The sequence below is a fragment of the Somniosus microcephalus genome, chromosome 14, assembly GCF_052327205.1.
Source record: "Somniosus microcephalus isolate GS21.2 chromosome 14, FLI_Smic_1.0, whole genome shotgun sequence".
NCBI lineage: Eukaryota > Metazoa > Chordata > Chondrichthyes > Squaliformes > Somniosidae > Somniosus > Somniosus microcephalus.
The window spans coordinates 132,454-148,538 of record NC_141000.1 but is presented as its reverse complement, the minus strand read 5'-3'; the positions used below and the strand labels follow the sequence as shown (position 1 = coordinate 148,538).

General features: G+C 44.9%; 1 protein-coding gene across 1 annotated transcript in view; it reads left to right on the top strand.

The window, feature by feature from the left end:
* vwa8 (von Willebrand factor A domain containing 8) overlaps positions 1-16,085 on the top strand; it is a 458,807-nt gene that overhangs the window by 407,451 nt on the left and 35,271 nt on the right. Inside the window, exons 41-42 of the mRNA XM_086006090.1 lie at positions 1,240-1,348; positions 12,488-12,613. Coding sequence (XP_085862216.1) covers positions 1,240-1,348; positions 12,488-12,613 — 235 coding nt within the window. The remainder of the gene's footprint in view (positions 1-1,239; positions 1,349-12,487; positions 12,614-16,085) is intronic.

The window sequence follows — 16,085 nt, the reverse complement described above, 5'->3', positions numbered from 1 at the left end:
TTATCCGCACTTCTGAAAACCGAAAACCTCTGAAAACCGAAAGTTTTTTTGTGGAGCGTAAGTCGTGCGCACGACATAACCCGAGTGGCACCAAACGTGACCCGACGCGGCCGATGCTTTTCTGACCTGATTTGCAGGCCAGCTTAGCGTAGGAGTCAGCCGATATCTGGCTTTCCCACAACTGGCGGCGGCAGTCGAGCCCCAGACCCCCGCTAAGTCAAGGAATTCAGATACGGAGGAGGGGGAGCTGTAAACAGACTGTGAGCGGCAGCACAGAGAAGCAGGAAGGGGACTGAGACACGGAACAGTCGCAAGAGGTAGCCTGAACTTTTAAAATTTATATTAAATACAAATACTAATTACCAAATTAATTTAATGTTCAGAGTTTCCCAGTCTGAAATAATACCTTCTGAAATCCGAAAATTTCCGAAAACCGAAACACAGCTGGTCCCAAGGTTTTCGGATAAGGGATAGTCAACCTGTACACTGTATTCACTGCTCACGTTGTGGTCTCCTCTACATTGGGGAGACCAAACGCAGATTGGGTGACCGCTTTGCGGAACAGCTCCATTCAGTCCGTAAGGGTGACCCCGAGCTTCCAGTCGCCTGTCATTTTAATTCACCGCCCCATTCCCACTCGGACCTCACCGTCCGCGGCCTCTTGCATTGTTCCACGGAAACCCAGCGTAAGCTCGAGGAACAGCACCTCATCTTCCGATTAGGCACTTTACAGCCTCAATATCGAGTTCAACAATTTCAGATCATAACCTCGGCCCCTATTACATTTTTATATATATTTTTTATCCACACCTTTGTTTTGTGCCCTTCCCCCTTTTTTTCTCTCCCACATGGCAGCTGTCTCTCATTCTGCCAGCGCATTTCACACCTCATCTAGAGCCGTCTTTTGTCTCCACTAGTCCCATCACCACCTCGTCTGGTTTTGAATACCTCTTAATGTCTCTTCACTTCTCTCTTGTTCTTTCATCCCCATTTCCCAGCCCCCAAACTGGCCTTTTAATCTGTTTCATTTCCTGTGTTTTTTCAGTCCTGACGAAGGGTTTCGACCTGAACCGTTGACTCTGTTTCTCTCTCCACGGATGTTGCCTGGCCTGCTGAGTTTTTCCAGCATTTTCTGTTGTTATTTTACATTTCCTGTCTGTTTCTTCAGTACTTTAGACAAACCCTGCATCTTGCACTTGAGAAGCCTACAACCAACATCCTTCCTTGTTTCTGCTGCAGGTTAAAGGAAATTCATATGAGTGAATATGATGCTGCTACGTACGAGAGGTTTTCAGGGGCCGTCCGGCGACAGGTCCAGTCAATACGAGTCATCCTGGACAGCCTGCAGGTAAGCTGAAGCTCCACATGTTAAACAGAAGGGTCCTTTACAGCTACCTACACCGTGGCATGAAGTCTCCATTTACATAGAAACATAAGTTCTAAATAATCAGTGAGAGTAAAAGAACTTGCATTTATATAATGCCATTTGTGTCCTTAGGATGACCCAAGGTGCTTCACAATCAATAAGTTTTGAAGTGTAGTTGCTGTTTTGTAAATAAGAATGGCAGCCAATTAGTGCCCAGCAAGATCCCACAAACAGAAGATGAGATGAATGCCAAATTGATCTGTTTTGGTGAGAGATGAACGCTGACTAGGAGACCTTCCCTGCATTTCTTCAAGTAGTACCTTGGCATCTTTAACATCCACCTGAACAGGCAGACGGAGCCTCAGCTTAACATCTCATCTCTGACAATACAGCATTCATTCCTTCAATACTGCACTGAAGTGTGAGCCCAGATTGCATGCTCAAGTCCTGGAGTGGGGCTTGATCCCACTGCCAGTACCCCCAATCCTTCAGCTTGAAAGTCTTCCCCATGACATACATCAGCTGCCTCTGCTGAGGGTATTTTTCAAATATAGTCCAACCACCTGGGAACTTTTTATAAGTTGAGTTTGAGTCATCCTAACATTAGCAGATGCTTAACAGGACATAAGAACTGTAGCCTGCAATCAGATGCCATTGAATTGTGCTCTGGGCGTGCTGGCTACGTCACCTGCGTCATGCTCCAATTTCCCTGTACACAGCGCAATGAGGAACTGACAGAATAATAGTGCTTCTGCAACAGTACCAGTCTGCGATTGGTGATGATTGACAAATAGAACCTTCAAAAGCATGTTTTAATTTTACCTCCAGCATTTGTTTTTTGTGTGGGTGCGCAGACAAACAAAATAGCAACTTTAAATAACGTGGCTGCCATTTCATTAATGGCTGTGGATTGGCGTCCATTTTTGTCGTGGTGGCTATTATTGTGAGCCCTAAAATTTCTCTGGAGGGGATTAAACGGCGTGGACTTGAACAGTGTTTTATTTGGGAATTTGGAAAGAGTGAGAATTCAGAGAAGAGGGAGAAGGAGTTGTTGCTTTTTGCCTCCACTACTTGTAGTGCTTTGTGTTACAGGTAGATATTTAATTTCAATACCCTTAACTTAATCTAGATCAAGTAAGTAATCAAGAAACTACACTGTAAACTAAGTAACCTAATTACAAATTTAATTAAATTGAATTAAATAAAACAAGGTCATATAGGGATGGCAGTGCAGGTGTTGTGCCACAACCGCAGCATGTGGGAGTTTGTGGAGAGCATTGTGATCCCGGACAACCACGTTTTCAGTAAGTGCCTTCATCTTGAGGAACTTCAGCTCAGAGTTTTTTGACTGGAGTCTGAGGTGCAGACATTGCAGGCAATCAAGGATGGGGAGAGTTACCTGGACACTTTGATCCAGGAGGCAGTCACACCCCTTAGGTTAGGTAGTGGTACAGGTCTGGTTAGTGGTCAGGGGCAGGAGGGTGTGACTGCAACTCAGACAGGTAAGGGGACCCCAGGTGCAGTTCTGGAGGAGCCTCAGCCTTTGCCCTTGTTCAACAGGTATGAGGTTCTTGCTGCCTGTGTAGATGAGGGAAAAGCCTGCAGGATGGATGAGCAAGCTGACCATGGCACCATGGTGCAGGAGGCCATTCAAGTGGGGGGAGTGAAAGGGAATGTAGTTGTGGTAGGGGACAGTATAGTCAGGGGGATAGATACTGTTCTCTGCAGCCGCGACCGAGAGTTCCGAAGGTTGTGTTGCCCACCTGGTGCCAGAGTTAAAGATATCTCCTCGCGGCTGGAGAAGAACTTGGAATGGGAAGGGGAGGATCCAGTTGTCGTGGTCCACGTAGGAACCAATGACATAGGTACAACAAGGAATGAGGTTCTGCTGAGGGAGTTTGAGGAGCTAGGATCCAAATAAAAAATCAGAACCTCAAAGGTAATAATCTCTGGACTGTTACCTGAGCCATGCGCAAATTGGCATAGGGACAAACAGATTAGAGGTTTAAATGCGTGGCTCAAAGAGTGGTGTGGAAGGAAGGAGTTTCAGTTTATGGGGTACTGGCACCAGTACTGGGGAAAGAGGGAGCTGTTCCATTGGGATGGGCTCCACTTAAACCGGGCTGGGACCAGTGTCCTGGTGAACCGAATGCTTAGGGCAGTCGACAGGGCTTTAAACTAATGAAGGGGGGTGGGAGGATTCAGGAAAGAGTAAATTTAAAAGCAGTGAGAGAAATGTCAAGGCTCCAGAGTAGAGTTTTGGGTAAAAATAATCAGAGTGGGTCAGGAAGGAACAGAGAGAGTAACAAAGGTCATAGGGCATCAGTGACTGAGGTGACATCAGGGAAAAATAGAAATAAGTCAGAGCTAAAGAAAGACTTGCATTTATATAGCGCCTTTCACGACCACCGGACGTCTCAAAGCGCTTTACAGCCAATGAAGTACTTTTGAAGTGGAGTCACTGTTGTAATGTGGGAAACGCGGCAGCCAATTTGCGCACAGCAAGCTCCCACAAACAGCAATGTGATAATGACCAGATGATCTGTTTTTGTTATGTAGTCTGAGGGATAAATTTTGTCCAGGACACCGGGGATAACTTCCCTGTTCTTCTTCGAAATAGTGCCATGGGATCTTTTACGTCCACCTGAGAGAGCAGACGGGGCCTCGGTTTAACGTCTCATCCAAAAAACGGCACCTCCGACAGTGCAGCACTCCCTCAGCACTGCACTGGAGTGCCAGCCTTGCTTTATGTGCTCAAGTCCCTGGAGTGGGACTTGAACCCACAACCTTCTGACTCAGAGGCAAGTCTACTGCCAACTGAGCCACAGCTGACACATAAAGGCACTATATCTGAATGCACAAAGCAGTCACAACAAAATAGATGGATTAATAGCGCGGATAGAATTTAATAGGTTTGATCTAATAGCCATAACGGAGACGTGGTTGCAAAGTGGCCAAGGTTGAGAACTAAATATTCCAGGATACTTAACTTTTAGAAGAGATAGGAAAAATGGAAAAGGAGAAGGTGGAGCTAAGAAACAGCAAGGGACAGAAAACATTGGTGGGAGTTGTTTATAGGCCCCAAACAGTAGTTGTAATGTAGGGCAGAGTATAAATCAGGAAATTAGAGGCGCATGTAACAAGGGTAATACAGTAATCATGGGGGACTTTAATCTACATATAGACTGGGCAAACCAAATTTGCAGTAATAGTGTGGAGGACGAATTCATGGAATGTATGCAAGATAGTTTTTTAGATCAGGGAACAGGCTATTTTAGATCTAGTATTGTGCAACGAGAAAGGGTTAATTAATAACCTTGTAGTAAAGGGGCCCTTAGGGAAGAGTGACCATAATATGATAGAATTTTATATTGAGTTTGAAAGTGATTCAGTTAAATCCAAAACTAGGGTCTTAAATCTAAACAAAGCAATCTACGTAGGTATGAGGGGCGAGTTAGCTAAGGTAGATTGGGAAACTACATTAAAAGTTATGACAGTAGAGAAGCAATGGCTAGCATTTAAAGAATTAATACAGACATTCCTTTAAGGCACAAAAAACTCCACAAGAAAAGTGGTCCAACCTTGGCTAACAAGAGAAGTTAAAGATAGTATTAAATCAAAGGAAAGGGTTATAATGTTGCCAAAAAGAATAGTAAGCCTGAGGATAGGGAGGATTTTAGAATTCAGCAAAGGAAGACCAAGAAATTGATAAAGGGAAAATAGAATATGAGAGTAAACTATCGAGAGACGTAAAAACAGACTGTAAAAGCTTCTATAGGTGTGTAAAGAGGACAAGATTAGCGAAATTAAATGTGGGTCTCTTACAGGCTGAGACAGGAGAAATTATAATGGGGAATAAGGAAGTGGCAGAGAAATTAAACAAATACTTTGTGTCTTTCTTCACGGAAGAAGACGCAAAAACTTCTTGGAAATAGTGGAGAACCAAGGCTCTAGCGAGAATGAGGAACTGAAAGAAACTGCATTTAGGGTTAGGGTTAGTATTAGTAAAAAAATAGTACTGGAGAAATTAATGGGACTGAAAGCCTAGGGTTTTGAAAGAGGTGGCTATAGAGATAGTGGATGCATTGGTTGTCACTTTCCAAAATTCCATAGATTCTAGAACGGTTCCTGTGGATTGGAAGGTGGCAAATGTAACCCCACTATTTAAGAAAGGAGGGAGAGAGAAAACGACAGACCAGTTAGCCTGACCTCTGTGGTAGGGAAAATGCTAGAATCTATTATTAAGGACGTGGTAACAGGGCACTTCGAAAATAATAAAGGGTTGGGCAGAGTCAACACGGATTTATGAAAGGGAAATCGTGTTTGACAAATCTGTTAGAGATGTGGTATATTTGGATTTTGAGAAGGCATTCAATAAGGTGCCACACAAGAAGTTATTAAACAAAATTAAGGCTCATGGGATTGGGGGTAATATATTAGCATGGATTGAGGATTGGTTAATGGACAGAAAACAGAGAGTAGGAATAAACGGGTCATTTTCGGGTTGGCAGGCTGTAACTAATGGGGTACCGCAAGGATCAGTGCTTGGGCCTCAGCTATTCACAATCTACATCAATGATTTGGATGAGGGGTCCAAATGTAATATATCCAAGTTTGCTGATGATACAAAGCTGGGTGAGAATGTAAGTTGTGAGGAGGATGCAAGGAGGCTTCAAGGGGATATAGACAAGCTAAGTGAGTGGGCAAGAGCATGGCAAATGGAATATAATGTGGAGAAATGTGAAGTTATCCATTTTGGCAGGAACAATAGAAAAGCAGAGTATATTTTAAATGGTGAGAGATTGGGAAATGTTGGTGTTCAGAGGGACCTGGGTGTCCTTGTACACGAATCACTGAAAGTTAACATGTAGGTACAGCAAGCAATTAGGAAAGCAAATGGTATGTTGGCCTTTATTACAAGAGGATTTGAGTATAAGAGTAAAGACGTCTTACTGCAATTATATAGGGCCCTGGTGAGACCACACCTGGAGTATCGTGTATAGTTTTGGTCTCCTTAACTAAGGAAAGATATAGTTGCCATAGAGGGAGTGCAACGAAGATTCACCAGACTGGTTCCTGGGATAGGGGAATTGTCCTTTGAGGAGAGATTGAGTAGACTAGGTCTATATTCTCTAGAGTTTAGAAGAATGAGAGGTGATCTCATTGAAACATACAAAATTCTTACAGGACTTGATAGGATAGATACAGGGAGGATGTTTCCCCTGGCTGGGGAGTCTAGAACCAGGGGTCACAGTCTCAGAATAAGGGGTCGGCCATTTAGGACCGAGATGAGGAGGCATTTCTTCACTCAGAGGGTGGTGAATCTTTGGAATTCTCTACCCCAGAGGGCTGTGGAGGCTCTGTCATTCAGTATATTCTAGACAGCTATCAATAGATTTTTGAATATTAAGGGAATGAAGGGATATGGGGATAGTGGAGCTGAGGTGGAAGATCAGCCATGATCTTATTGAATGGCGGAGCAGGCTCAAAGGGCCAAATGGCCGACTCCTGCTCCTATTTCTTATGTTCTTTTGGGGGTGGATCTGAGGCAGGGCAGAACTTCCGCCCACCTCATGGATACACCACTGACCCCATCCTATCCCTAGGGTCAGGTGCATTAACATATTTGGACAGCCTCGTCCATGCCATGTTTGATACAACTGGTGCAACCGTCTCGCATGATGGAGGGGAGGGGAGGGGGAAAGCTGAAGCCGGGCCAGTGAATGATCTCTTTATAAAGAGACACGATGTGAAGTGGGAAAGAAAAGAGAGATCGTGTGTGTGTGTGTGTCTGCGAGACATTGACTAGTCCACAGTTAGAGTGCTGTATGTACTCTTGAACATCCATATGAAAAGCATGTTGGAGGTGTGGAAAAGCTGCAGCATCGATTCACTGGCATGATGTCAAAGATGGTAAGATATAGCTATGATAAGATACTTGAAAACCAGGGCTGTAGTCACAGGAGTCGAGAAGGTCAAAGGAGGATCCAATAGAAGTGTTAAAAATCATGAAAGGGATTGAGAAGGTAAGTAATGAAAAACTGTTTCCACTAGTCAGTGATTGGTAACAAAGGGGCATCAATTTAGTGCCAGAAGCATAACGAGGCGATTCAAACTTTTTTCCCTCACACAAGGGGTTTTTAGAACATGCAATATGTTGCCATAGAGTAGTAATTCCTGATTGTGTGCTAACAGCATGATACAAGTTATGCGCCATGCAGGAGATGGCGATAATCTTGGAGACCCTGTAGTGTAAGGCACTCCTGATCTGTCATGGCATTCAAAGCACCATTCCAAGATGCCAGTGGTATGTTATACAATCGTCCTGGTCACCCTTTTGTATCTGCTCTCTGCTTCTGTCCAGTACACTGGAAGGGCTGAAGTGTGGTGGCATTGGGCTCCAAGGAGCCTTCCTTCCAGTCTAGCTTCACCTTCGATAAACCTGGCACCTGGTGATTGTCTTCAAGTGAAAGCATCTGAACTGCTGCCTGGGAATGGGTTATTGAGCTGCCCAAGATGTCGGTGACTGCCCAGCAGCTGCACATTGATGGAGTGGCGCAGTCCTTGCTGTTCATGCACGGTCTTGTGAGCGAGAGCTCACTGTCATCAGGAAAGGAAAACCTGTGCGAAGCGCAGCGCGGATAGAGAGGCTGCAAGTCCCTGAACCCGTGATCTTTCTGCCACCACCTGCACAATTCCTGCTGGCGAAATCTTGGCTCATATTCCAAGTTTCTCCTTGTTTCAGTAAGATTGTTTTTCTATCCCTTGAAAGAGTGAGAAACAAAAGGGGTCAGGCTCTGAAGTTTTACTTCAGTGCTTTGTTTAAGAAAAATCACAGCACATTTTCAAAGTGTTCTCATCAATGAGTAAAAGTACAGAAGTTGTCAGATAAGATCAGCCAACTGGATGTCTACATATTATTAGCACACAGATAAATACATAGGCTGGGTAATTGTGCTGAAGTAAGCATTAATGAATGAGTGTTTTGAAGCCAAGGAGGTAAATACTGGGACAGAGCTTGATGTTCATGCACCCAGGTGATAAGCAATAATTATTCAACAGAAACTGCCCTCGGGCACCAGCGACCACCGGCTCAGTATTGAGAGCCACACGCAGCTGGGAAATAAACACCGAGTGGTACTTCCATTAACCATCACTCCCCCACCTGCACCACAACATTATGACACTCAACATCCTCTAACACGAGAAGCAAGCTAGCCCTTCATTATTTTAATTTAAAGCACTGAATAGCATTGTTAAAGAATGTGAGGATGCTGCTTTCCTGAAGGCTGGGTGTCACAGTTCTTTTGCATTCCATCACCTCCTCCTCCTCCACTTGATGTGATCCTGAGCACAGTCATCTGCAACCAACCTCCAGTAAGGAGAATAGTGTGCGAGAGGTTACTATGGGTTACAGGTCTGCGGCTGCTGTGTCTCTGTTTACATTGTTTCCATAACATCAGTGGGCAGTTCCATTTTATATCCAATGTCACCAGCAGATTACACACCAGCTGGAACACAGAGCTCACAGTCCCTTTTAACACTCCTTGTCTGGCCTTGACATGGTGACAATCCAGCATCAGGCACATTGCCCATATCATCTGACCACGACACCAGAGCACTTCACATCAACTATTCCTTGCTGCACCGTAGATTTGCAGCAAAGAAGGAGGCCATTCAGCCCATCGAGCCTGTGCCAGTGCTAGCTCTTTAGCTGGAGCTAAGTAATCCAGTCCCATTTTCCTGCCCTTGCTTCATATCCTTTTATATTCCTCCGTTTCAAATACTTATCCAATTCACTTCAAGTCCTCAGCTGCCATTCTGCTCTTGAATGGCACTGCTCGCGAACTTCCTTTCTGGCTTCTCATGGAGCCTGTACCTGACCGTATCCTGCAAACCATGCTGCAATGCAAATTACATGCAAGTTAATACTGGATGGCTCTGCACATAGATTTCCTGAACCAGCACAGCTACAGATCAGAGGCAGAGTCTCCCCCATTAAAACCTACCACTTAAGGAACAATGCTGGTTATTGTCAAGAAAGATAAAGAAAGATAGATTTACATTTATATAGTGCCTTTCACGACCTCAGGATGTCCCAAAGCGCTTCACAGTCAAAGAAGTACTTTTTGAAGTGTAGTCACTGTTGTAATGTAGGAAACGCAGCAATCAATTTACGCACAGCAAGCTCCCACAAACAGCAATGTGATAATGAGCAGATAATATGGTATTTTTTAGTGGTGTTTTAAATGTTGGCCATGACACCAGGGAAAACTTTCCTGCTCCTCTTCGAAATAGTGCCATGGGATCTTTTACGTCCACGTCCCAAAAGACAGCAGTTCCAACAGTGCAGCACTCCCTCAGCACTGCACTGGAGTGTCAGCTTAGATTTTGTGCTCAAGTCCATGGAGTGGGACTTGAACCCACAACCTTCTGATGCAGAGGCGAGTGTGCTACCAACTGAGTCATGACCGACACTATATTTTTTATCTTTATTTTCGATTTAAAAAATGGTTTTGCTGCCTCAATGTGGGCTCCAATTTACAGTGAGCACTGCCAAGGGACATGTGATCTTTTTATTAAAATTTTGCCTAATCAGTGACGTAAGAAAACTACTAGGCACTTGGTCTAAGTATTAAACAAGGCTTTAATCAACTGTTTTTCAACATGGAGATCTAGTTGTGTCCTTCACTAGTTCCTGTTAAAGAATGTCCTGAGCAAGCTGGGCCCATGCCCGAGTATTTATACTCTCCCTGGACAGCGCCACCAACAGGCCGCCCAGTATCATTTCATAAGTCATTTCCACATGAATGACAAGATTCATGTCAATCAGGGTTAAGGTTAATTTTATTCCATTGAAGACTGAGGTAGCCTTCTCAGACATTGGCTGGTGCTGACTCTCCAGACAGAAGCTGCTAGAACAATAACCCCTTGCTAACTCTGTGGCCATTCTCAGCTCAGCTGGTGCTATGTGCAAGGTTGCGTTATACCTTCAGATTAATGCACAAGTGCAACAACAACTTGTATTTACATAGCATCTTTAACGTAGTAAAACGTCCCAGGGCGCTTCACAGGTGGGTTATCAGACAAAATTTGACACCGAGCCACATAAGGAAATATTAGGTCAGGTGACCAAGAGGTAGGTTTTAAGGAGCGACTTAAAGGAGGAAAGAGAGGCAGAGCGGTTTAGGCAGGGAATTCCAGAGCTTAGGGCCCAGGCAACAGACGGCACGGCCGCCAATGGTTGAGTGATTATAATCAGGGATGCTCAAAAGGGCAGAATTAGAGGAGCGCAGATATCTCGGGGGTTTGTGGGGCTGGAGGAGATTACAGAGAATAGAGAGGGGCGGAGCGGGGCCATGGAAGGATTTGAACACAAGGATGAGAACTTTAAAACCAAGTCGTAGTGAAAGAGGAGGTAGTGAAGATACTGGATGAGGAAAGGGCGGGGGAGTGAGACTAGCTGAAGTGCTCTTGCAGAGAGTCGGCACGGGCTTGACGGGCTGAATGGCCTCCTCCTGTGCTGTAACCATTCTATGATTTGTTGCAGGACCGGGTGCCAATGTAGGTCAGCGAGCACAGGGCTGATGGGTGAATGGGACTTGATGTGAGTTCGTGTGAATTACTCAAACTGTGAGGGCTGATTATAAACTGCCGGCTACCCCGGTCCTCACCTGAAAACAAGCAGCAGGCAGTTGAAAATTAGTGCTGGGGCAGGAGGAGGGAATCATGGTCGCCCCACTGAGGCCTCAGGCCCACCTGATGCAATTGTTCAGCTGCCTAAATATGCAAATCAGGGTCCTGTTACCGTGTTCCCTCCCACTCCCCACACTCTCCCACAAACAGTAAGCAGCCGTGAGGTGCCCCTCTGGTGGCCCAGCTCCTCTGTATACTGGAATCGAATGGTTTATTATTGCCCTCAGCTTTTTAAACATCGCCAAACTCACTGCAAAATAATGGCAGTTGAAACAGTATTTTTTTGCCTCGTCATAATCATCTCTTGATTTCCTGTTCCTCCATCCCACATGAAACCTCCTTTAAACATAGAATGATAAGCACAGAAGGGGGCCATTCGGCCCATCGTGCCTGTGCCAGCTCTTTGAAAGATCTATCCAATTCGTCCCACTCACCTCTTTCCTCATAGCCTTGCAAAAAGTTTTCCCCTTCAAGTATTTATCTAATTCTCTTTTGAAAGTTATTTTGAACCTGCTTCCACCAGCCTTTAAGGCATGGCATTGCCCTTTAAAGGGGGATACAAAATTCCTATTGCCAAGCTCAGCCTTCCCTTCAGTAGGGAACAAGTCTCTGAGTGAGCATGGGATCACAGGTAGGGCTACAACTCTGTAATCCTGACCCTTTGAGCCCTGCTGCCCTCCAGCACCACTCCCTGCTGCACAGAGCTTTCCCCGTACTTCAATTCAGCCTGAATGATAGCTGCTGCACATTACCTCTCCGTGAACTGTCTTTGTTCAGTCTCCATTTGCTCGTTGGAAATAAGCACCTCTTCCTGAGCTCCAGTCGTGGATGTTCAAGCATTGTTTGAATGTGCACAACATCTAATCCAACTAATTTGCTAATGTTTGTGGGGGAGTTCAAAACTAGGGGCCTTAAATAACAGATAATAACCACTAATAAATCCAATGAGGAATTCAAGAGGAAGGTCTTTACCCAGAGAGTGGTGAGAGTGTAGAACTTGCTACCACAGGGAGTGGTTGCTGCAAATAGTATAGATCCATTCAAAGAAAAGCTCGATAAACACGAGGGAGAAAGGGACAGAAGGTTCTGTTGATCGGGTGAGATGAGGTAAGGTGGGAGGAGGCTCGAGAGGATCATAAACACCGGCACAGACCAGTTGGGCTGAATAGCCTGTTTGTGTTCTGTAAATTTGATGTCATTGGTGTTTCTGATTGCATATGGATGCTGCAAACATCACAACTCATGAAAATGCATTATAGGATGCCGGGGCTTATTTAAAATAATTCCCATAGGTGGATTTTGGGGATTTTTTAAGAAATAATTTTTGTAAAATGTTTCTAATTGAAAGAAAGTGCATGGCTGTGTAGTTAAATAGAACTTCAACACTTCATTAAAATACCCTTCATTTCCTCATGTCTTTAACAGGCAAAAGGCAAAGAGAGACAATGGCTACGACACCAGTCTGTTGGAGAGCTCGACGATACCAAAATAATCGATGGCTTGGTGGGAGAGAAGGCCATTTATAAGCGCAGAGGAGAGCAGGAGCCTGAAGTGAGTCTGAGAGGAAAGAACCCGGTTTTGATAGGTGAGGTTAGGGATTGGCCATCATTTCCTGTGGGAGGTCACGGAGCCAATTCTTTGCCTCACGCACCAGGAGAAGAACGGGAGCTTTCCCACACTGTTGGCTGTGCTGCCGAACCATTTTAATAATAGAGACAGAGCTGGGCTGGACTGTCCCCACTCCAGAAACATCACCTCGGGAAACCCCGTTTACTCATGTGATTAAATGTCAAAATGGGGAAAGTTTCACCCCTCCACTAACTGTCCCTTCACCAACGTTCCCCTTAAGCGGCTCAGTCGCGTAACACTCCAGGGATCCCGCGCAGCCGGCTTGTCAATGCAAAAACCGCGTGTGCAGCATTTTGAATGGCTCGCGTGGCGTCAGAAAGAATTAGAGGAAATATTGCCCTTCACCCCTCCGCTGTCTCTCCTTCCGCAGTCTCCCTCCACTGTCTCTCCCTCCACTGACTCTCCCCCCGCTGACTCTCCCTCCGCTGACTCTCCCCCCGCTGACTCTCCCTCCACTGTCTCTCCTTCCGCTGTCTCTCCTTCCGCTGTCTCTCCTTCCGCTGTCTCTCCCTCCACTGTCTCTCCCTCCGCTATCTCTCCCTCCGATGTCTCTCCCTCCACTGTCTCTCCCTCCACTGTCTCTCCCCCTGCTGACTCTCCCTCCACTGTCTCTCCCTCCACCCCTTACAATAATTGTTCCATAGAAAAGAATCCACTGGAATATTTTGCTTGTTTTTGAGATTTTGGTCAGTTTGCCTGTGTTTATGGGTGAACAGTCTGTAAATGCTAATGGCCCAAATCTTGCTGGAAAAATAACAGCGAGTTCACAACGTACGCCGTTATTGAAGTACAACTCGACCAGCAAATTCAGGGGAAGGTGAGATACGTGAGTTGCAAATTTCCGGAACTTACTGCTCAATTTACGCCACTCCGCCATTTGCTTTGCACAAACGGCATCTCACCCTTAGCCTCCCCGTTATTGAGAACTTGCAGGATTTCCCCATTAAACTCGCCGCTGTTATGGCTGGAACTTAACAGCATAAGTACCTTTTAATGATGTGTTAACTGTTGCTGCAATGCCAATCAACCTCTCTGGCCCAGAAAGGGAACAATGTAAACTGTTGAGTCTCATTCCTGTAGGTAGTCAATTCTTCTTAAAGATTTAAAAAATGTTAAATTTAAAACTTTTTAAGTTTTTTTCTTTTCTGTCTCTTTTTCTCTCTCTCTCTTAATCCATCTTTCTTTCCATCTCTTTATTTCTCCTTCTGTACCGGATTTGACTCTAATTCACCCTATTTTCTTCTCTGTCGTTCCTCTGTTTGTTTCTCAATCCAGCAAGCTGAAAGCTGCAGGAACTGACCGGGCACTCTGCAAGATGCCCCACTCCAGCAAGATTCGGGCCAATGTTTCTCCATTAACTGTTAATTACATAAATACATCCTAAAGCTAACTAGCAGAACCATTCAGTTCCGATTAACAAACAACAGCTGTTGTTCTAGGCTGAGCAATATTTGCCACTTCAATTGTAAATACCACATCTGGAAGGGCTTTAGTATCAAACTGCCCTGAAACCTGCAGTTTCTTCGAGAGGAGTTTCTCAAAATTGGACAAATAGCTGAAACAATGCCATTTAGTTCATTAGGGTTTGCTTCAGGTTAGAGAGGTTAGTGAAACATTTGGTTAATTGTCCCATATAATAGAGCATCTCATTAATCGGAATGACACCATCTGCAATTACAATATCAGCCAATAATTGGAAACGGTACTACATTCTCATTAAGCATCTTAATATTGTAACTTGTATTATTTAATGCTTCTCGTTGCATTCCTTGGCTGTGGATTAGTGACTAAAGTTTTTTATTCCCCTTCTGAAGTCTATTGTCTGTCTTTAGTTTGTCAGATACAGTGCTCACTCCACTGTGAGCCCCTTCAGACCCCAAGAGCCCAAGCTACTTATCTTTGAGAAGCTGACCCTCAGTGTCACACTGAACTGACGGGACAGTTTCTCTTCTTTTGTACAGATTCCAACTTTGAAGTTCCGTGTCTAAAGGAGTTCATCATATTGCGAGTGCGATGTCAGATAAAATTAGCATGCTTTAAACAAAAGGGACTCCTGTTACAAAGCACCCCAGAAGGGGAGGCCTTGGACACATTCCCACAGGGAGGAAGGGAAAGTCTTCAGCCGCATGTGTGTCACCCTCCACCCACCCACCCTCGCTCCACTCCCAGTGTCTGCTGGCAGAGGAGCTTTGGCGTGGGAGCTGTGCCTACTATCATAGTGCAGAGGATCTGGAGAGGGGTAAATAACTTCAAACCAGAGAGCTCATCATCAACCAATCCCTTGAAATTTGAAGAAATGAGTGAGATTAAAGTCCTAATTATGGGTGAAGCCAGAGGACCTGTTGTGCATGACTGAATATAATAATAAAAAGTCAACAGTAAAGGTGCTACAACACCACTCTTTCATTTGGAGTGCAGGAGCCAGATTCTGTAAGCCAGCTCCCGGAGTTATAGAATCATAGAATGGTTACAGCACAGAAGGACGCCATTCGGCCCGTCGAGCCTGTGCCAACTCTCTGCAAGAGCACTTCAGCTAGTCCCACTCCTACGCCCTTTCCCCATAGCCCTGAAATTTGTTTTCCTTCAGGTACTTATCCAATTCCCTGTTGAAAGCCAGGATAGTATCTGCCTCCACCACCCTTTCAGACAGTGCATTCCAGATCATAACCACTCGCTGAGTAAAAAAGTTTCTCCTCCTGTCGCCTTTGGATCTTTTGCCAATCACCTTGAATCTGTGTCCTCTGGTTCTCGACCCTTCCGCCAATGGGAACAGTTTCTCTTTGTCTACTCTGTCCAGACCCCTCATGATTTTGAACACATCTATCAAATCTCCTCTCAATCTTCTCTGCTCCAAGGAGAACAACCCCAGCTTCTCCAGTCTATCCATGTAACTGAAGTCCCTCATTCCTGGAATCATTCTCGTAAATCTTTGCCGCACCCTCTCTAAGGCCTTCACCTCCTTCCTAAAGTGCGGTGCCCAGAATTGGACACAATACTCCAGTTGAGGCCGAACCAGTGATTTATAAAGGTTCAGAAAGAAAAAGAAAGACTTGCATTTATATAGCACCTTTCATGACCCAAAGTGCTTTACAGCCAATGAAGTACTTTTTTTGAAGTGTAATCACTGTTGTAATGTGGGAACATCAGTTCATCATAACTTCCTTGCTTTTGTACTCAATGCCTCTGTTTATGAAGCCCAGGATCCCGTATGCTTTTTTAACTGCTTTCTCAACCTGCCCTGCCACCATCAATGATTTGTGCACATATACCCCCAGGTCTCTCTGTTCCTACACCCCCTTTAGGATTGTACCATTTAGTTTATATTTCCTCTCCTCATTCTTCCTACCAAAATGTATCACTTCGCACTTTTCTGCGTTAAATTTCATCTGCCACA